This window comes from Drosophila teissieri, chromosome 3L (genome assembly GCF_016746235.2).
Source record: "Drosophila teissieri strain GT53w chromosome 3L, Prin_Dtei_1.1, whole genome shotgun sequence".
Lineage (NCBI taxonomy): Eukaryota > Metazoa > Arthropoda > Insecta > Diptera > Drosophilidae > Drosophila > Drosophila teissieri.
The window spans coordinates 18,149,085-18,168,600 of NC_053031.1; the positions used below are offsets into that span (position 1 = coordinate 18,149,085).

The 19,516-nt window shown below is 41.9% G+C and overlaps 10 protein-coding genes and 1 long non-coding RNA gene across 15 annotated transcripts; 1 reads left to right on the forward strand and 10 right to left on the reverse strand.

The window, feature by feature from the left end:
- Window positions 1-134: 134 nt before the first annotated feature.
- LOC122617963 lies at window positions 135-2,100 on the reverse strand. Its single transcript, XR_006325985.1, has 3 exons — window positions 1,915-2,100; window positions 911-961; window positions 135-245 (listed from the first exon to the last, which is right to left on the reverse strand). It is a non-coding gene; the product is annotated as an uncharacterized LOC122617963 (long non-coding RNA).
- Window positions 2,101-2,192: 92 nt separating this feature from the next.
- LOC122617066 lies at window positions 2,193-2,829 on the reverse strand. The gene has a single exon (XM_043792736.1). The coding sequence runs from the start codon at window positions 2,570-2,572 to the stop codon at window positions 2,228-2,230; it is 345 nt and encodes a 114-aa protein (XP_043648671.1). The 5' UTR covers window positions 2,573-2,829; the 3' UTR covers window positions 2,193-2,227.
- Window positions 2,830-3,041: 212 nt separating this feature from the next.
- On the reverse strand, window positions 3,042-4,995 carry LOC122617067 (protein midgut expression 1). 2 transcript variants are annotated; one of them, XM_043792738.1, is made up of 2 exons: window positions 4,813-4,995; window positions 3,042-3,571 (listed from the first exon to the last, which is right to left on the reverse strand). In XM_043792738.1, the coding sequence occupies exons 1-2, from the start codon at window positions 4,863-4,865 to the stop codon at window positions 3,373-3,375; spliced, it is 252 nt and encodes an 83-aa protein (XP_043648673.1). In that variant the 5' UTR covers window positions 4,866-4,995; the 3' UTR covers window positions 3,042-3,372. The 2 variants fall into 2 exon arrangements, with proteins under 2 accessions (XP_043648673.1, XP_043648672.1); XM_043792737.1 differs by lacking the exon at window positions 4,813-4,995 and adding an exon at window positions 3,795-4,001 and having other exon boundaries at window positions 3,069-3,571.
- Window positions 4,996-5,775: 780 nt separating this feature from the next.
- On the forward strand, window positions 5,776-7,101 carry LOC122615901. The gene has a single exon (XM_043791076.1). It carries the CDS (start codon window positions 6,070-6,072, stop codon window positions 7,099-7,101), a length of 1,032 nt encoding a protein of 343 aa, XP_043647011.1. The 5' UTR covers window positions 5,776-6,069.
- Window positions 7,102-7,161: 60 nt separating this feature from the next.
- LOC122615902 (BAG family molecular chaperone regulator 2) lies at window positions 7,162-9,654 on the reverse strand. 3 transcript variants are annotated; one of them, XM_043791077.1, is made up of 5 exons: window positions 9,369-9,654; window positions 8,492-9,002; window positions 8,088-8,108; window positions 7,888-8,030; window positions 7,162-7,649 (listed from the first exon to the last, which is right to left on the reverse strand). In XM_043791077.1, the coding sequence occupies exons 2-5, from the start codon at window positions 8,764-8,766 to the stop codon at window positions 7,273-7,275; spliced, it is 816 nt and encodes a 271-aa protein (XP_043647012.1). In that variant the 5' UTR covers window positions 8,767-9,002; window positions 9,369-9,654; the 3' UTR covers window positions 7,162-7,272. The 3 variants fall into 3 exon arrangements, with proteins under 3 accessions (XP_043647012.1, XP_043647013.1, XP_043647014.1); XM_043791078.1 differs by lacking the exon at window positions 8,088-8,108; XM_043791079.1 differs by lacking the exon at window positions 8,492-9,002 and having other exon boundaries at window positions 9,051-9,654.
- Window positions 9,655-9,907: 253 nt separating this feature from the next.
- On the reverse strand, window positions 9,908-10,797 carry LOC122617651 (probable chitinase 10). Its single transcript, XM_043793578.1, has 2 exons — window positions 10,782-10,797; window positions 9,908-10,725 (listed from the first exon to the last, which is right to left on the reverse strand). Exons 1-2 carry the CDS (start codon window positions 10,795-10,797, stop codon window positions 9,908-9,910), a joined length of 834 nt encoding a protein of 277 aa, XP_043649513.1.
- A 767-nt stretch (window positions 10,798-11,564) lies between these two features.
- Window positions 11,565-12,444, reverse strand: LOC122617814 (probable chitinase 10). The gene is made up of 2 exons (XM_043793802.1): window positions 11,839-12,444; window positions 11,565-11,783 (listed from the first exon to the last, which is right to left on the reverse strand). Exons 1-2 carry the CDS (start codon window positions 12,442-12,444, stop codon window positions 11,565-11,567), a joined length of 825 nt encoding a protein of 274 aa, XP_043649737.1.
- Window positions 12,445-12,587: 143 nt separating this feature from the next.
- On the reverse strand, window positions 12,588-13,148 carry LOC122618129. The gene has a single exon (XM_043794271.1). The coding sequence runs from the start codon at window positions 13,146-13,148 to the stop codon at window positions 12,588-12,590; it is 561 nt and encodes a 186-aa protein (XP_043650206.1).
- A 181-nt stretch (window positions 13,149-13,329) lies between these two features.
- LOC122616767 lies at window positions 13,330-13,827 on the reverse strand. Its single transcript, XM_043792323.1, has one exon. The coding sequence runs from the start codon at window positions 13,825-13,827 to the stop codon at window positions 13,330-13,332; it is 498 nt and encodes a 165-aa protein (XP_043648258.1).
- Window positions 13,828-14,001: 174 nt separating this feature from the next.
- Window positions 14,002-18,007, reverse strand: LOC122617691 (peritrophin-1). The gene is made up of 3 exons (XM_043793641.1): window positions 17,973-18,007; window positions 14,312-14,964; window positions 14,002-14,250 (listed from the first exon to the last, which is right to left on the reverse strand). The coding sequence occupies exons 2-3, from the start codon at window positions 14,876-14,878 to the stop codon at window positions 14,002-14,004; spliced, it is 816 nt and encodes a 271-aa protein (XP_043649576.1). The 5' UTR covers window positions 14,879-14,964; window positions 17,973-18,007.
- On the reverse strand, window positions 15,856-18,198 carry LOC122617692. Of its 2 annotated transcripts, none has more exons than XM_043793644.1 (2): window positions 18,081-18,198; window positions 15,856-16,250 (listed from the first exon to the last, which is right to left on the reverse strand). In XM_043793644.1, the coding sequence occupies exon 2, from the start codon at window positions 16,185-16,187 to the stop codon at window positions 16,035-16,037; it is 153 nt and encodes a 50-aa protein (XP_043649579.1). In that variant the 5' UTR covers window positions 16,188-16,250; window positions 18,081-18,198; the 3' UTR covers window positions 15,856-16,034. The 2 variants fall into 2 exon arrangements, with proteins under 2 accessions (XP_043649579.1, XP_043649578.1); XM_043793643.1 differs by lacking the exon at window positions 18,081-18,198 and adding an exon at window positions 17,879-17,923.
- Window positions 18,199-19,516: the final 1,318 nt, after the last annotated feature.

Genomic DNA, 19,516 nt, shown 5'->3' on the forward strand with positions numbered 1-19,516 from the left:
TCAGAGCTGTGTCTAAGAAGAAACTCAAGTCATGGCGTTAGATAAGGTTCTTCCCTGGATTATTTATAGTATTTTGAACTATTAATTTTTTACACATCATTGTGTGAGTGATCATAAAAATCGGAGAATCATTACTGCAGACTTATCTTCTCATTATTAAAGTATCTTCATCCCAATGAACTTCAAAGTCCCAGAAACTTTACATAATTTTGACTTGCAGAAAAGTGATAACTCCTTTAAAATTCCTGTAAATGTATAAACTTCATTTAGTTTTGCCTCGGAGAAAAGTGATTAGTCCTTCAAAATTCCTGTAAGTGTATAAACTTCATATAATTTTGACTCGTAGAAAAGTGGTTACTCCGTCTAAGGGCCATTAGCTTATCCCTTTTGGGTTTAAACACCGATTTCAAGTGGCCTGCGCTTCTTAATTAGTTTTAATCGTTGCTAAGCTGGTAAAAACCTGCCAAGGGTAAAACTATAAAGATTAGGATTCCACCCCGAATTACCTTCATCTTCAAGTTAAAGAAGTCGTTGGCACGTAACTGGCAAAGAAAGGCCAAACATTGTCACAGATAATAAACCTGCTTGGGAAAAAAAGAGTTTTTCAAAAGTAAGACAAATTATTGACTATGGGAAATTGATTTGGAAATTATTGATTAATAGCAAAATAAAAAACAAATTATTAAAGTAAATTGTGCTGTTAGGCAAATAGTTGTTTCAAGTATACGCTAAAATTTCTTTTACCAAAAAAGACGTGACTTTTTTAAGTTGAAAAAAGGTCTACGGTTTTTTGTATTTCTACACAATGTCTACGTTGACTGTGTAATGGTTTGTGTACTAGCTAAATGGAGTTAAATTAATTTTACAAACTGTATAAAAACTGTACAAAAGTATTATTCACATTACTTACATCGATAAGCCAGTTATCCTTATCCAGTTATCCGTCTTAAATCAGTTTAACCTAATTAATTAGTTGCACCACATTTTATTAACTAGATTTAATGAGTATGTTTAATATATGCCAGTACAATACAAAATTTAGGTATAGGAAGCTAAAAGAAAACAAGAGAGAATGCTATAGTCGAGAACCCCGACTATCTGATACCCGTTACTTAAATGGTGGAAGTGAAAAGGAGAAATTTCCACACTGACAGTTTTTGGCGGTTTGTGGGCGTTAGAGTGGGCGTGGCAAAAAGATTTTTGGCAAATCCATAGAAATTTACAATACTAATAATAAAATGAAAAAGTATCAAATCATTTATCAAAAGTGTGGGCGTGGCAATTTTGGGCGGTTTGTTGTAGTGGGCGTGGCAACATGAATCGACAAACTTGCGCTGCGTCTATGTCTCTGGAGTCTGTATGCTTAATCCCTACTTAGTAGCTTTTGTAGTTCCTGAGATCTCGACGATCATACAGACGGACATGGTAGGATCGACTCGGCTATTGATATTGTTCAAGAATATATATACTTTATATGGTCGGAAACGCATCCTTCTGCCTGTTACATACTTTTCAACGAATCTAGTATACCCTTTTACTCTACGAGTAACGGGTATAAATATTTTAAAACAGTATTAGGTAAAAAAAACTCATTTCAAAATAAAAAACCTAATATGACTAAAAACTTTACACAACAAATAGTCAACAAATCAGAATTTCCGAATTCATTGGTTATCTATACTTTTCCCTGCCAATATTGATATATTTCTATAATATTTTTTGTTATATTTCGATGTGGCTTATAATATGGAACCGACTGTCTATTTAGGAATTGATTCAGCGAAATCAGCAAAAGACAAGGTAAAGACACTATTTCAGAAATCAAATATTTATTTTATTGGCAAACCCATAACACTGAGCATCAGTATGAAATATTATTAATTTGGAAATAACCGACATTTAAAGCCTACGTACATATGGTCATCAGTATCTGCCCAAGCACCTGCGATTCAGCACTGCGAACATTTCGTGGACTGAAAATAGAATATCCACCCTATTTTCTCTATTTTTCACACTAAATTTTGAAAATGCACAGCTATAATTAAGGAGCTATATTAAGCAACAGCGAGATGTTAAATTAAAAATTTGTATTTTTAGTAACGTAATTTTTTATTGGCACGCAAAACATGGCATACTTAGGTGAGCTTAAAAATAAATCCTAAAGTAAAGCATACAACGGGGAAGCACTTCGATTGGGTAGCTCAACGAACTCGGTGGATAGGTGGTATTAAATCCGCATGGTAAGTCGCCTTTGGGGCCTCATCCGCTCCTTCTCCGCCCGATCCTTGCGCATCCGAAGGACCTCCTCGCCGCGCAGCTCCCTTCGCCTTCCAGGTGACATGTCTCCCTTGAGATCGATTTTAGAATCAGTCCTCGGCGACCGACGACCTATCACAAAACTCGCGGAGTCGTTCGCGAACAACTTTTGCTGGCGCAATTGCACACATCGTTTAGGGGTTTCGGAGAACTCCTCTTTCCCAGGATGCTGGTGCCGATTGTCGTCCCCTATTGTTAACACTTCCTTGAACATTTCCTCGACGGCACTGAAGTACAGCGTGGAATCGGAGGTCATTGTGAACCTGATGCTGGCGAGCAACTGAGCCCGAAGTTGATTGAAGCCAGTCAGGGGACGAGTTTGAAATGCATTTGCACGGACCACCAGACCTTGGACACTTTTCAACCCTCGACGGTGTTCTAGGCTACCTGATCCCAAACAATGGTATACATACAACTAGGAAAACAGCTGGAGGGGAGGACCCATATTGGTCTGAGGCGGTGAGGGGTTTCCCTGCTGATAAACCCTCATCTTGGAAACATTCGAACTTCCCTAGCTCGAGTATTTATTAGTGTATGTCTTCCACTTTCATGGCGACATTTTCTAATTTCTCTGCGAAATTATTAATCGTTTTTCTTAACCTAAACTTAAAGGCAGTATGTGAAGATATTGTTCATTATATGCTTGCTTAATCAAAAAACATGCCATATTTTATATCCAGTTCTACTTTTTGTATCGTAGTCTTGTTTATAGAGTGAGTGTCATTTCTTACAATAAACGTTTATTTCTGATTTATTTCTGCCTTGCATACACATATTGTGATTGCTTTATTGGGTTTCGAGCTTAAAGTGTATTGTCAAGCATTCAGTGAGTCACATTTTCCGCGCACAACAGTATCTACCTTTTTAAAGAACTCACAAATTGCCCATTCAATTGAGTCGCAAACTATCTATAGATAAGAAAAAATCCCATAACGAGCATCCGACGCGATTAGATTAAGTCATGCACTGAACGGCTCTGGTTGTTGGTTCGTTTCGATTTCGATTTCGACGGGGTTATTATTAGTATGGCCTATAGTATAAATTCATGTCCTCAGATCAGTACTCCTTGCTGAAGTAGTCGCGAATGCTGCGCTTCACAATGGGCGCCAGTTGGGCGACCTGCTTCTGCACTTCGTCCGTGTCCTTATCCTTGTGATAGAAGACCGTGAAGTAGACAATCAGGCCGATGACCACGACCATCAGAAGCGCAGAGAACACGATGCTCAGCAGCATCTTGCAGGCGCAGGAGCAGCAACTGCAAAGATATAGAAAAGTCTGGTTAGAAAAGTCTACACAAGTATCCTGGGTGCCTAGGAACGGATCAAATCAGATCAGACAAGTGGGTCAGTTCTGAATACATGGGACGGATGCAACTCCAGATAGGCATTGCTAATCAGCCTTTATCAAGGAAATGGACTCTATCCGTAGTTTTATGCATTTGCATTCGATCAGTGAGTCAGAAACCGATGGAAACTTACCAGCAAACCACTTTGCCGGGACATTTGAGGCATTCACAGAGAGCGTTGCACATGGTGATGACGGTTTTGGGCTAATGTTATAATATAGATATTCAGTAACTTCCGACCCTCGATGCGTTGTTGACCAACACAAAGTGTTAACTGAAGGGGGTTACAGTCATCGACCGCATTTCGGGTCTACAGGTATTGAAAGCTTTAATCATATCGGGCGAAATAACAAACTGATAACGAGTCGGGTATAATTATCACAACGCCAGTGACAAAAGGGGGTGATGGTTATTAGAAAACAGAGCTTACAATATTTCCATTCGAACGAGGTATGGGTATATTATCCATCACTTGGAACTGGCAACTTCACCAGAATAAAGTACAGATAAAGCAATTCTTTTACACATCTCGAGTGAAGGGAGACTGATCGTAATACCTATCATATATATGAAATAATATAAAGAAAATTAGTGTGAGCGCGACGACAACCACAATGACTACGATTAGGCGTCGATTCCAGCACATAGTTTGCTACATTAGATTTATTTACTATTTAGTTCCAAAAAACAAAGAATTTGATTAGGGTCGCAAAGGTAGATGAATCATGTTTAACTGGAGTTGGGCGCAGGGAGTTTGTGACAAAGACAAATGGTTTTGTTCGGGTAAAGATATGTCTCATCCGTTCTAGATTGATTAGAGACAACAATCAACTTTCTGGCAATAAGAGGGGTTTTTTCCAACCTCAAGCATTCTATTTTTAAAGCATTACTGAGCAGGAAGTTATATACCTGTTAACACTGATAAAACCCTGGTAGAAGCTCTCTAGAAATGCTGCTCAATTTGAAGAGTTAGTAATGCTTCGTGGATCTAGCAATCTCTATCAAAAAACCTATTAGCTGATAGTGGGAAGTTGTCAACTAAGCTGCTAATACCAGGAATGGTACTTGAAATACCACGAAACACCTTTGGGGGTTTTTTCACTAAGACATACGAGTATATACAATGTCGTAAATAACCCATGGAAACTTACCAGCAAATAACTTTGCCAGGACATTTAAGGCATTCACAAATGGCGTTGCACATGATGATAGTCCTTGATTTATGATAATCCTTGGGTAATAATAATCCTTGGTTAACGTATGGTATGGTACATATACCTTATGTGTTGTTTCCGAAAATGACTGTTGGCCAAGTATTTCCGTAGTTCGATCTGATCTTGACCAACCCAAATGGATAACTGACTCTACGTGTAGTGCCATTTTTCCCATTTCAGCGTGAAAAGAACGAAAAGCTCTCGACCTAATGATGGAAAAAGAGAGCAAGGAGATAAAGATTCGGTTATAATCAATAAAATCAGGAGAGAGGTGTTATAACATAAAGCTTACCTTTTTACGGAGTGGGAGGATTTGTTGTGGATCACTCAAAAATAGTAATATATTTTTGCAACAAATTAAACAAGATAATTCCATTAGGTAAATTCGAAACACATAGGCAACAATTCCAAACATTTATTACATATAATAAATAATTACATATACGCGATAATGTAATGTAAGCAAACCAAATTCTTTTTCTGCCATGATAAATGCTTTATAACTTTGCCAACTTCCATAGTAAAATATTTATAATTATTAAGACCATTTTTTTAATACCTTCCACAAGTATGAATGTACTTAAAATAGAAATCAATGACTGATCCGAAATTCTTCGGGGGTTTACCATAGCCTTTTGGCAATTCCCAAGAAAATGAATAATCTTCCAGCAATCTTTATAATGGCTTGGAAGATATGATAGGGCTTTATTACTGGTCAGGTAAGGAAATACTATTTAAAATTAAGGTAATGTTGAAACTAAGCACTTAAGGTAGGTTCAATTCCCAAAAACCTTATCAATGTTTATAAAGTGTGACAAAAAAGCATTGGTATTATTAACAGCAGCCTAAAATGCCATGCATTTATTTTAAATAAATATAGGTTATCATGGTACTGTAATAATTCATCCGATTTGTTCTAAAAGATATAACCATATATTTGCTTTTGGCGAAACTGTGTCATGATTTGAATATTTTCCGATCGAATTTGGCTTCAATGGCAAGCTTTTTTCGCTTGGGACCACAAGTAAATAGAGAAACACTCCAATGCTAGTCCCCATTAATGCAGGTAGCCGATATGCGGCGACACCCGATCCCAACTGCTGATGTAGACACTTTGGTGGACTTCTTCGCCGGGCACTTACAACGTAAGCAGAGTTCTCTAGCCCTAAGCTCAGTCTGAGTTCGCGTTTAAAGATGGTCACACAAGGGGTCCTCGGCTTGGGTTTTCTCATTGGTCTCGTTGGTCTACTTTTGGCCACTGACGCCTGGCTGTTATCCGAATCCGGGCTGAACGAATCCAGTTACAAGGTCCGTCATCTATCAATGCACTTCTCGCGAGTGTTCCTCAGCGTAAACGTAGAGGGCAACGATGCTCCCACTTTGATCGAGGCGCAGTGGCCGGTTTCCTACTTTCCCATGCCCACCGTCGTGTTTCCGCACATCGAAGTCCATTCCATGGGAGATCATGAGGATTGCTCGCTGGTGCAGCAGGCCCACTGGTCGCAGGTGGACGCACTGAGTCGGCTGTGGGTCATAGACATCGGATTTCCCGGCAGCACGTGCTCGCCCCGTTTGTTTGTCTTCGATCTGATGCGCAACAACGCGGAGCTATTGAGAATAGACTGTGGGCAACATATAGCAGCTAATGACACCCAATCTCTGACTGTCCAAATGGGGCCCAAGGGTCCGGGATGCGAGCACGAACGCCACATTTACTTCATCCTGGGAAAGGAACCAGTACTTCTCGCCTACGACATCCTGGAGCAGACGTGGCACCGCTTAGCCTTAGAGAGCAATAAGTACGAGAATATGAACCAATCGTTTCCCATCAAGCCAGTGGATTTCACCTTCGGTATTCAAGGGGAACTCATCCTGTCCGACCAGGATGGCGATCTATACAGTACAGTGGACAGGCTGGAAGTTGAAGGAAAGAGCGAATTGGCAACCAACTCAATAAGCAGTAGCATCAAACTCACACATTTGGGCAGTCTTCTGGGCAGCAGTCGCAGCATGATCATCGACAATTTCGGAACCTTGTACTATGTTATACCCAAATTCGGAGCTGTTGTTCGATGTGCCAAGCTAGCGAACATCACAGCCAAGGGCAACGAAATCATATATCTCACATCAAAGAACATCCAGCAGATTTTCTTCACCTCCAATGATGCGTTATGGGTCCTAAGTGATCGGGTCTTAAATGCAAAGGACATGTGCTTTCCTAGCTAGTAACATTTAGTTGTAGAATAAATAATTAAATTATATTATACTTAATTCAAACTCCGCTGGTCTAGTGTATATGCTTTGTTTATTATTCGTTTCATCCGGCTTGGTGATGTATTTCGTTTGGTTTGATAATAATGCTATGAATAGTTAATGGACCAAAAACAATTAATTAAATTAATGGCTAACAGTTTGCTTATTCAGATAACCCATTAAGGCCTGGAGCCGCTTCTTGATGTTCTTCTGATCGTCCAGAGTGCAGCCGAGCAGAACGCTCTCGAATTTCTTATCGATGGGCCCAGCATCGGCCTCGGGCACAGTGTCCATGTGCCCGGATGGATCCATTGAGCTGCTGCAGCAGGCGTTTAAGTACAACTGGCATCGTTGGCGTGCGATCACGGGATCACCCATTTTGATCATGCTGTCGATCAATGCATTTATCTGGCTGAGGGAATCCTCCTGGGAGTTGTCCCGCACAGTGCGCACATTTAGCTCCACGGTGCCCAAGCGGGAGCTAACCCGCTGTATGTACAAAATGATCTCCTCTCGTTCAGCTGGAAAAAGGATAAATTAGTTCGCAGTCAACTATGATGGGGAGTATAAAATCGGAAGCCATTGATTCAAAAAATATTCCAATTGCATATCAACAAAGTAGCAAAAACATTTTAGGCTAAACTGGTTTCAAACTAGACTAGATACTGCATACTTTTAAATATACATTTTAACGTAAATCTCATGAGTTATGATGGTGCAATTAACTTTAAGGAACTACTGCCAATATGCACTCCTCACCCTCGCTCATGTGCTGCATCATTTCGTTGCTCTTGATCAGATCCATGGACATCAAAAGGTAGTCTTTCTTCTCCTGCAGGTTGAGGGCATCCTTGCGCAGCTTCTCCACCCGTGCGTCCAAATTATCCAGAATGGTGACAAATCTGCGAGTCACTCAAAGGTTAGTCACGCTCAATGGTTATTATAAATTCAAGATTTACCTCTCGCTGGCATTAAATGGTCTGTCACATGTTGGTTAAGTGTGATTGCGGTTCAGTGGTTAAGTCATGAAACGAGACAAGCAACGTTAGAGTGTTAGATCGTTCTGCTACAGATCGACTGACCGCTTATAGAGCTACGAAATTATAACCAGAATAGGTCTACAAGAAAAGGCGCCCGCACACAAAGCTCTTTTTGGAGTTGTGTGGGCGTTCGCGGCAGATACTTTAAGCTATCACCATTACTATTATGGAACAAAAGAATCGAATGAAGCTGGTAGCTGGTAGTGTGAAGAAGTAAAGATAAGAAACTTATAACTTTTGTTTCGCTACGAGGTTGTGTGAATGTAATCGGTATTGTTTTGGTTTCGTGTCTGATTTGGTTTTAGTTATGATGAAATAACAACCTGTCCAGGGCTCTACTGTCGTCGACGAGTCCGTAGGAGCTGTTCCCGGCATTGCCACCTCCTCCGGATCCGGCCGTGGATGAGGAGGCCATGGCGCCGGCCCTCAGGTCTTGCAAATAATCAAAATTCATGGATGCCTCCGAGTGGTAATCGCTGGGCGAGATCTGCGGCAGCTGCTGGCGATGGGTACTATGGTGGTGGTGGTGGTGGTGGTGATTCTGGGTCTGGAGATGAGTGTCACTGGTTTCCTGCGCTGTTGGCGCATCAACTTCCATATCCTGCGGCTGATCCAGATTTGATTGAAACCTGCCGCCCTCCAAAAAGCCGGTCAAGTGTTTGTCACCCAAGATGGTTGGTTAGCTGCCTACTGTTTCGATTTGGTTTTGGTTTTTGTTTTTTTTTGTAGCCGCTTTGCTGGCTACTTTTTTGGAATGTCTTTAGCTTTTTTCGAGTGGGTGTCGAAGTGTTTGATGCTGTTGCTTATTTAGCTTAACTTTATCTGTTTCTGAAGCTGCAATAAGAGAGAAAGAGGAAGCGTGAATGCGCAGAATTCAATTACCTATCTGAGTGTGGGCTGTGAAAAGAGCCTGCTTCCGCCCAGGAGGCCTCAAAGCCATCGTTGGACTCGGGTGTCTCGGCGTCTATATATTCCGGATATCGGGGTATTGTCTCAGACTCCTTGGTGGGCGGTGGCGGTGGGGGCGGGGGCGTGTCCGTCTCGCAGCGACGCCGTTTCCGAAAAATACCTCGCAAATTCTCCAACATCCCGGCAGAAGCCACCAGCTCTCTGGAAGATTCTGGCCAGTTCTCGGGCTTTCTTGTGGCTACCGCTGTCTAGAAGAATCCCTGGTGGCTGTGTCGAATTTGCATACATTACCTGCCGCTCGGAACTCGAAGCTGCGAGTTTATTGCGCCTTTGGGCCGATACAAATATATTGTTGATTTTTCGAGTTGGGCAGTTTGAGTTCGATGACGGAAAAGTTTGTGTGTTTCGAGATAGTTCGTAGACACAGCTTAATTTACTCTCGTTAGCTTCATTTTGGAGCACCTGGGTTGTTTACTTCGAGGGGCAGTCGAATATTTCGCTTTGCTTATATATAGATAAGTATAAATATGATTAATTTAACATTATATAGTGGGATTTGTATGACCGTGATGGAATACCAGAAAAATAACAGTGGGAAAATATTAAGCGGTATCGAAATCGATGGGGTGGATATCGATGTCGAAAAACAGTGTGTACACATACGTTGGGGCTTTTAATTTTAATCGGCGGGAATTTTAAAACCTAGAGGATAGTGTCTAAAGGGTTTTTTTATATAGTTTTTCCAAACATGTTTATATTGTCTCACCCCTGAAGAAGCATTTAATATTCCCCAAAGTTGAAAACATGGTGCACAAAATAAAGTAAAACTTCTATTTTATTAGTGGCGCCAAATTTAAATCTCGCACACACTGAGCCGTTCGCGACCATTGACAACTTTTCGTGGCAATATCGAAGAAATAATAGAAAGGACATTGCTGCAGGCTGGCGTGTCCTTTGACGCAATAGATGAAGAACTCGCATCGCTGCATATGGGGATACAAATGCTGTCCGTAGGCAGGACAGTGGATGAGATCACTCGATATGGAGGATCCACCCGATGGGAAGCCGGGGTTCCCACTCGATGGTATAACCTCCTGACCATCAAGGGTGCACTGGGCTCTCTCCGGAATGTCGCATTTCCCCGTCACTGCATTCCAGTGCAATTGAGAGCTGCACTCCTGCAAAATCGCCTGTCCATAGTAGCAAATATAGTATTGTCTGCAACTACTAGAACTGCCGACATAAACAAGTCTGTCGCTGGATTGTTGTTGGCCCATTAAAGTGGAGCAATAGGTGCCGGCATCCGTTACCATGTCATTAAGATCTCCATCACCGTTTCCACCATCGAATGGAGGATTCTCCACGGCATCCGTGCCATTTCTGCACTTTACATTTGCCGCCGAATCGCAGAGTCTGCTCTCCGAATTGAAAAGCATCGTGGGTGGACAGGAAGCCAGGACCGCATCCCCATTCTCAACGCACAGGTAAAACATATGGCAATCCTCCGCATGCTCCACAAACTCACCAACCAAATGATTGGCGCAAAATCTACTCCCACTTTGCCTGATGGTCACCGAGTTTGTGGGCTTGGTTGGACTCCAAGATTTTTGAGCTGTGGCCAGCAAAGAGCTCACCATCAAATAGAGGGCTGAAAACCAATAAGTTCCCATCACAATATTAGTTCTGAATATCAATTTTACTAACCCGTGTTAAGCATCATCTTTTGTGCTTTCGTCAGACTCCAGTAGAGCGCAGTTATATTCTAATTTCGTAATGGCCGGAGAACTTGGCATATATGTGATACACTCGGCGCCAAGATACAGCCGAGTGTGAGGCTCAGTATCAGAAAATTAACATTTTCAATTGCTTGTAAGAAGAAGTTGATAAGGCTTCTGTATTTTGCTTTGCCAAAAAGAAATATGGTTCCCTTTCCTCACAATCAACCGATACCATATCTCGAGTTGGCACCGAGATACATCTTTAATGCTGGATTTTTAATTTTTAAACCTGGTGAAAAAGGTGAAAAGGAAGCCGTGATTAGCTAGGAAGTTGATTAGGTGATATCTCGACATACGTTGTCCTTGTGAGGAAAATAGTACCATATCGGTCAAATTGCTATGTTTTGGATCGAAGGTTGGCCCATTTTTACCAGCCATTTTAGCAAATGTTTCGATCAAGGTTCTTATTTTGCAGAAATATCTTTCAAATTTGTTGCTGTTGATATCACCTGATAAATTTAGAAATGAGTCAAGGTCGGTCTTTTTTTTTGTGAGTTTGACAAAGATGTTTAACTACCTACCAAGTTGGAGAAGGTTAAACTTTAATTTTGCGCTATTTTATATCTTCGCTCTCAGCTTTAAAATATACAAACCTTAGGGTAAACATGAAAATCTAACTTCTTTAAATCCCCAAAAGTTCATTGATTCCCTCAAAGCAATTTTAGTAAATAAATTTAAATGTTTGTTCTTATATTAATATTGTATATATTTAATACATTTTCATTTGCATTTGCAGCTTGTTGTAGCACTTGGCCTGGCCTAGTGCTACGCAGGATCGCTTCTCGTAGTCCCATCCATAGAAGAAGGGACACTGCTGGACCATCAAGTAACCAGAACGGCACTGGTAGAAGTAATTGCAGTTGTCGGAATGCGGATAAACATCGATTACATGTCGCTTGCACTGCTCCCTGGGGTTGTAAGTCATGGCCTGCAAGTAATTTATTGTACAAATGATAAGATACCAAATACTATAGTTAGCCCACCAAACACCTGACGTTTTCGGGATGATCGCATTTTCCAGTGCGGGAATTAAAGTGCAAACTGATGGCGCAACTCATGGGGAGTGCCTCGCCGCGATAGCAAATGTAATAATCTGAACAGGAGTTCTGATTTGGCAGCAATGCGATACGACTCTGATTATCCAGTTGCGGGCACACATTGGTCACAATAATCTCTATGCCCGGCGATACGGAAGTCGTATTGGTGGCTCCACTTTGATTGAGTGATGGGCGTAATGTGACCACTGCTGACGGACCTAATGTGCTGATTACAACTGTGGAGATCGTACTGGACTCCGAGGTAATCTCCGTTGCGCTGTCGGTGGTATTTTCCCTTGGCACCTCCGCTCCCGTGCGACAGTCGATATCGCCCATGGGCTCGCACATTTCCATATCTTGACTGAAGTATTCGCCATCCTCGCACTCACCATCGTATGACTCATCGCCGTTGCAGAAAATATAGTGTGCGCAACTCTTTGGCGAGGTAACAAAAGATAGGTTGTTCCCATCATTACACTCATCGAAAATATCCGCACGGCTGGGGACCAGGAATAGAAGGCACACCACGATGGATCCCAATACTCGAAACATCTTCTCTGCTCGATCTCGAATGGTAAACTGATCGATTTCGTATGCAGCCCTTGGGGTTTTCTTACCACCTCCCCTTATCAGAAAATAATTTGCCCACGAACACGCTTTTGATAATTGCTTTATTACAGACCGGGATATGAATCTTACAAACGTAAGCCCGATGAACGATTGCGTTTTGTGGCAACACACTGGCCCTGGGTGACATCGAAATGACTGTTCTGTGGGCACTGCTGGAGCAGCAGAAAACCGGAAATACACTGATAATAGTAGTTGCTGTTTGCCGGATAGGGATAGACCCCATTCTTTCCACTCGTCTTGCAGATGACATGGACATCGGTGCTCGGAGCCGGGGTGGTAGTGGATGGTGGTACAGCAATCGTTGAAGGGGTGGTAGAAGCTGAAGTAGAGGTAGTGTTGACCGGTTCTTCGTTGACTGGTGCTCTTTCCGTAGTGATTACTGTAGGCCGTAAAGTGGTAGCTGGCGTGGTAACCACATCGGTATAACACTCGACCGCCTCGCGGCAATCGCCATTGCAGTAGTAGGAATCATCGCCATCGCAGTGAACGAATTCACTGCACTCCTGGTTCTCGTTAGTCACCTTATTGATGATCACACCTTTGCATTCCTCGAGGAAAACCGCCTGCACCTGCACCCAGAGGCAACCAGGTAGCAGGCAGGCCAAGACTATCAACAATTGCCACATTCAATAGGCAATAGGCATTCAACTGCCTCATCGCCGAGATCAGTGCCTTCTTTATAGGTGGAAATGCTGTGCGGCTGGTTAGCTTGTTCTCTGATAAGACTCTAAACTAACTTTATTTTCTAGCTATAATGGTTTATTTGACACGACAAGGGGCTTAATTAAAAGTGATTTGCGATTATTTTCACTTAAAGGTACAGTCGCTGGAGCTGCGTATGCGACCACCACAAGCTCCAGTTTCGGGATCGAATGCATAGCCAATAGGACATTGCTCCACCAGCAGAAAGCCATCCACGCAGTAGTAGAAGTAGTTGCAGTTCTGCGGATAACTGAATCTCTTGGTAACTCCCTGACGGCACTCTCGCCGGATGTCGGAAGGTGACACAGTTGTGGAGGCGGTGGTCACCACAGTCGGAGTTGTGATGATGGGTGAGGCAGTCGAATTATCCAAAGGAATTATGTCGCCACAGGTGAAATTGGCACTGCAGGTTGTGTTGTCCGTGCAGAATACCGAGTTTTGGCCGGAGCAATTGATGAAGGAGTAACTGCAGTTGGATCGCGTATTGTTGATAAATCCATTCTGACCACTGCACTCGGGTATGTTTAGCCCATTGACGCCCCAGACAACGAGAATCGCCCCGTAAGCGATGAATAGCAGTTCCAAGCGTAGAGATTGCTGCATTCTCGATCTGTGTGGAGTTCGTGGTGGTGGGCTAAGCTTTTTATAGCTCAGCCCGGTGGCAAGGCAATCAAAATCAAGGTCTTTCCTAATAAGTTATATTTAATTAAAGGTCTCATGTCGCCACAATCTTGTAACTAGTCAATAAATAGAGTTCTTATCTGGTAGACAACTCCCCTAAGACTTGATGAGTTGTTTTTTGGGTGGCAGTGGGGTTTTCCGACCTAGTCTTCTGGAGTTTCTGTAGCATTTCGCCACCCCTATCTGCACACAGCTCCGGCGCTCTATATCCCAGCCGTAGTAGAAGGGGCACTGTTGCAGGGTCAGGAAACCCTTGATGCAGTAGTAGAAGTAGTTGCAGTTGTCCGGGTGTGGAAAGAACTCTGTCATGTGTGGCAGGCACTTGTGGGATCGCGGATCTTCGAACTGCAAGTGAATTTTAGATCACAAACAGATCGCGGTAAAGGGATCTGCACGAGATACTCACGGCACACTGAACTTTCTCTGGGTAATCGCACTGTCCGGTGAGGGAATTGAAGTACAGCTCATTATCACAGTGCATTTCCATGGCATGCCCGTGATAGCAAAGGTAATAGTTGGCACACGAGCTATTGCTGGCCATGAATATAACCTGGCCGGGATCATCGCTGATCGGACAGTTGGGCCTCACCACGGGGGCAATATTCACGATATCCACTTCGGTTGGGGTCTCTATAATTGGTGGTTCGCTTGGCCTCGGTGTGGCGGGCGTTTCCTCCTCCTCCTCTTCTTCTTCTGCTTCCGGTTCCGGCTCCGAAGGTTCATCGACTTCGTCCAGAAAGCACTGCACATTGGCCGCAACATCACAGGTTCCCGCCTCGGAGTCAAAGTATTCGCCATCCTCGCAGTCGCCCTTCAGGGACTCCTCACCCTCGCAGTACACATAGGACTGGCAGCTCTCCCAACTTTGCACAAACGCCCCATCCTCCATCTCATTGCACTCGTCAAAGTGATCTCCATTTATCCGGGAGCTCCAGAGCAGCAGCAGGCAGAGGTGTATCAAATATTTGGACATTTTATTGGCTCCGTATGGAATCTTCTACTGAATCAAGCGGACTGTTTCCCCATTATATTTATGGACCCACTGCGATGAGTTTTTCCCTAAGAAGTAAGCGACATGCATTTCTTTTTAGTATAATTGAATATCATTTTATCGAAAAGACCTTCGAGATAACTCAAGACGCGGTTCATTGTATTACAAAATATTCTGGTCCCCGTGATTCACAGCATTCCTCCTCTTGGAGTTTTAACTATCTTCCATTATGTCATCATTTGCTTGCAAAATCGACATTACAGCGGTCGATGGTTCCACTTATGTATTTTGCTGAATATGTTTACACAAGCCGAAAAACTTTTAAAATTAATATTCAAAATGCTCGCACACACCTTCAGCCATACAAACACATATGGACAAAAAGCGTCAAAAAAGCGTGAAAAAGACAACGCAACAGAAATCATTGACCTCAACAAACGCCGCATTGGCCGTATTTTGTTTATGGATAGCCAAACTCCAAGACTTCAAGCTGAAGAGTACTTTGGTAACGATCAGACTTGAAGTTACCCTGGCAGAAAATGCTCATTTAAAGCGTCATTTAAAATTAGGCAAAAATTTAGATAGGACATTATCAATGGGCACGTTCCATTTCGCATCAAGTACTCCAAGTTTCGACAGAACAGGGTGTCTAGAAAAATATCTTAGATTGCACTTATCTCTTAACTAGAATATTTTTAGCTCTAACGTTCAAAATAATATATTTTATGCTTTTATTTTGCATTTTATAATTATGATCGGTCATGCCTCTAAGCGCACAGCCCATAGTCAGTGAATTGTAATCAATATACTTGAAATATTTTTATGATCTATGATCAAAAAGAAAGTTATCATAGATAGAATGTAAGTGTTTTTATTTTTATAGAAATAAACTTTTTTTAAATAATATTATGTGCTAAAGTCCTAAAGTAGCTTAATAAACCATATTTATCCTGTAATTATATACATATGATCTTTAAAAAAAGTTAAGAGATGGTAATATATTATATCTATAGATTTTCTTGTTGATGTAATTTGCTTATTTATTTTCTGATAATATAGTGGTTAGTATTTGCAGAAGGGTACCCAATCTTCGATCTGGCATTTCTCTCGCGCCCGCCACCTTTTGTTGTGATATAAATCACACGAACTTGCGATTTGCCCGAGGTATAGTATATTCCTCGTCCGGAGTTCGGATTCTTGCCACTTTATGCACCATCATGGCGGACGGACACCATTGAGTGGATCGATCGGACGGGAGAATTTGCACAAAATCTAATTTATTGTCAAGCATTTGCAGGGACGATAAGGCCGAAGAAAGGGGTGCTGGTCTATGCTGGCTAACTTTATCGTGCACCTGTAAGAGGAAAGAAATCGAAAAAATTAAAAATATAAATATAAATAAAATCAACAAGCGCAGGTAGTGGCTGAAGTTCTTTATGGGAATTGTTTAAACAAGTGCAGACGTAACCAATCTTCTCGTGCTGTTGTACGTATGTACGAATGTACGAATGTACTTTATTATAGCCCATTTCTTATGGGCGATATTTGCTTTAAATGCAATTGACAGATGGACTGCTGGACTGATGGACAGAACGGATGACGGGAAACATCGATCGAGCTGGAACAAAAGAGTGCTCAATGCGCTGACGATACATATACTCGTAGTATGTGGATTCAGTTGTAAAGACAACGACGGCAAAATGTCTGCTGCGTTGCGTATGTTTACACTGCTCGATATATAGATACAACCCAATATAGGTGTATTTAATGTACCATCCACATGTACATTTATTGACAATCTCGTGTGTTAATATCATTCGCCAGCGCCTAAAGATACTTTTCCATGCGGCCAAAACAAGTGGCCCAAAATATGACGATGACAACACACGATCGTTCCCAAAAAGTCCTGAGGGAGAACAAACAGTCAACAGTCAACAATGAGATCATTTATTATTTTTAGACAAAGGTAAATGCGTATCGTATCTCGAAGAGGCAGGTACTATACGATACTACCATTTATATCACCACTGTGTGTGATCTGGAAGTCTGCTTTTGACAAAGTGATGATAATGATGAAACTGGGTCAGAACGTAGTGCGGCTTATTTTGCTGTCGCTTTCAGACGGATAAATAACTCAATGGAGTTATTATAGGCTGGAAGCTGACTAAGTGCGGAATGTCTAATTAGCAACTCTCCTGAAAGAGATCAATGTCCTGCAGAATACTCATGCCTTGTGGCCATCGTTTATCGAAATAGCTAAACACGAGCACATATTTTTAGATGCCATGGCATATGTTTTTATGCATTTTCCTAGTATTTTTCCGAGGAACACACAAAAGCCACAGGCACAGCTGCTTTTTCATACGTGCCGCTAATAATAGCATATCATTAAACAAGAGAATTTCGTTCAATGCGAAGAATAAATTAAACTTATCAACTTAAAAGCGAAATACACTTCAAGGTAAAAGTTTCTTGTCGCACGGATTTATATTATGGTCACTCCAATATCTTTCCCTATATCGGTCTCTTATGCATCATGTTTCCTACAAATGAAATTTATGCTAAAAATAATTAGCGATAAGCAAATGTTGTGACCCGCTGGGAAAGAAGGCAGAGCATAAGAGGCGATATGAAGTGACTCATCTTACCACCGCGATAAGCGGTCCTTTGTGTCCTGCTATGGAAATCCTTATCAGCAAACACATATGTTTAGCGAGAAACAAGCATTCCACACACACACGGCATTCAATGTTTAAGCGGAGGCGTTCAACTCCTCAAAACTAAAATATTGTACGGCTTTAAAATATGGTAGCAAATCTAGAATGATAACAGGAACCCGCAATAACAAGAATTCATTCATAGGGGGAAGTTATTAAACTATCAACCCCAGCGGCATGACAGCGAAGGAATCTAATCGCAATTTTCTGGCATAATGCTAAATTATATTCTGAAAGAAATCTCGAGTGCAGATTAAAATATTACCGCAGATAAACAGGAAGGGGAAAAGCGGACAAACAGACACCTACATCTTCCAGCACCAACTGAGCTGTATCTCTAATTTTCCAGCAACTCACACCCATTTATCCACAGCTCAACCTCAACAACTGCCTGTTTGCCGTGATTCACAAATCAAATAATCAAAAATATATACATATAATATTAAAAGAGAAAAAGAAAAACGTACGAAAAAGCGGCGTCGTCAGTGGCGAAAAGTATTTGTGCCAGCCGTATCCATAAGACACAATATATCTCTTTCTCTACATACTATATAACTGTAAAAGCCACTTGAAGCCGAGGCCGAGCCGCCGCAGAGAGCGATCGAATCCGGCAAGAAAACTAAGAGAGCAGCTAAGAGAAGCGGGCATTATCTTTCTGCCGCTGCCTCGCAAATTAGGGGCGGTGTTGGGGCTGGGGCTGGGGCTGGGCTGGGGGGACGAAAAACATTGGGAATGGCCCGGCCCGGCTCGGCACGGCTCGAGTAAAAACCCCGGACCCCGATCCCCGCCCCGAATCCCGAATCCCGAACACCAACTGAACACCAAAACCCAGAGACCAGAGACGCAGACTGCGGCAGCGAGCTATGCGGGTTCAAATGCGGCCAGCATGACGAATTATTACACACAGTCTCGCGACTGGCAAATGAAATTTAATGTACACTTGGAAAAACAAGTCTTACATTGCAAAAAAACATATTATAAAGCATCAATATCAACAAACAGGCGTTCAAATAACCCTTAAATCCATAAAGAACGGCAGAGAAACCAAAGCTAATACATATCGAATTGATAACATCATTTCATATAAACAAGAAATCGTCTATCCCATAAAAAAACGTGGATCTTCAGGTAATATCATTTTGAGATGACGCACCAAATAGATAGAACTAGATTTTGAATATTACTTTGACATTTCAAACGGAGTTCAACTCTACATTAGTGCATAATGAAATGGCACTGATTTTATGTCTCACCACTTTGAATTTCTAATATGTACCTCATTATGAAAACAAAAACCTTTTCGTAGATATTATTTCATAAGATAATTAAAGTCATTAAGCCACAGCAATATAACTTTTCTTTCCGTGCACAATACAAAACACTCGCACACTTAGTCGATTCATGTGCCTGTTTATACACTCACAATGCACATTGATGATGTTGTTGATGGGATTGTGATTCAAGTATGCTCGCGTATATACACAAAATATTGAAACAAGAAGGGAAAGGCTACCCTTGCAAATTTACCATAAACCGCTTAAATGGACACCGAGAGTCAATTGATGTGAAGCCATGGAATCGATCAAGTTTGACAAGATCATCTTAACCTTTTCCCCAATTAGAAAGTGTAACGAAATGTTTTCGTGCGAACCAAACAACAAAACGCTCTTTTCTATCTCAATATAGCATAAAACGCACAAATATCTGTGTCATAATTCAGGGAAATTCTCTATGACCAAGCGAGTGGAGAAATCGATGTACTCAGCGCCGAGAAGGAAGAGCGCACAATGATCCGATCCCTCTCAGAGGCGTCTTGTTGGCCCAGCCAGCTATCAGGGCTCATTGATCTGGGAGTCTTGGGAGCTTGTTGTCTATATTGTCTATTTGGGGATTTTCAATGCGA

Bases quoted from the DNA above. Each gene is read 5' to 3' on its own strand.
- LOC122617066 (XM_043792736.1), bottom strand. From the start codon at position 2,572: ATGACCTCCGATTCCACGCTGTACTTCAGTGCCGTCGAGGAAATGTTC.
- LOC122617067 (XM_043792738.1), bottom strand. From the start codon at position 4,865: ATGTGCAACGCCATTTGTGAATGCCTTAAATGTCCTGGCAAAGTTATT. The intron at 3,572-4,812 runs GTAAGTTTCCAT...ATATCTTTGCAG, and splicing joins CCTGGCAAAGTTATTTGCTG to TTGCTGCTCCTGCGCCTGCA.
- LOC122615901 (XM_043791076.1), top strand. From the start codon at position 6,070: ATGGTCACACAAGGGGTCCTCGGCTTGGGTTTTCTCATTGGTCTCGTT.
- LOC122615902 (XM_043791077.1), bottom strand. From the start codon at position 8,766: ATGGAAGTTGATGCGCCAACAGCGCAGGAAACCAGTGACACTCATCTC. The intron at 8,109-8,491 runs GTTGTTATTTCA...AACATGTGACAG, and splicing joins GACAGTAGAGCCCTGGACAG to ACCATTTAATGCCAGCGAGA. The intron at 7,650-7,887 runs GTGAGGAGTGCA...TCCTTTTTCCAG, and splicing joins GATGCAGCACATGAGCGAGG to CTGAACGAGAGGAGATCATT.
- LOC122617814 (XM_043793802.1), bottom strand. From the start codon at position 12,444: ATGTTTCGAGTATTGGGATCCATCGTGGTGTGCCTTCTATTCCTGGTC. The intron at 11,784-11,838 runs GTGGGCTAACTA...AATTACTTGCAG, and splicing joins CCGAAAACGTCAGGTGTTTG to GCCATGACTTACAACCCCAG.
- LOC122618129 (XM_043794271.1), bottom strand. From the start codon at position 13,148: ATGTGGCAATTGTTGATAGTCTTGGCCTGCCTGCTACCTGGTTGCCTC.
- LOC122616767 (XM_043792323.1), bottom strand. From the start codon at position 13,827: ATGCAGCAATCTCTACGCTTGGAACTGCTATTCATCGCTTACGGGGCG.
- LOC122617691 (XM_043793641.1), bottom strand. From the start codon at position 14,878: ATGTCCAAATATTTGATACACCTCTGCCTGCTGCTGCTCTGGAGCTCC. The intron at 14,251-14,311 runs GTGAGTATCTCG...ATTCACTTGCAG, and splicing joins CAGAGAAAGTTCAGTGTGCC to TTCGAAGATCCGCGATCCCA.
- LOC122617692 (XM_043793644.1), bottom strand. From the start codon at position 16,187: ATGCTTGACAATAAATTAGATTTTGTGCAAATTCTCCCGTCCGATCGA.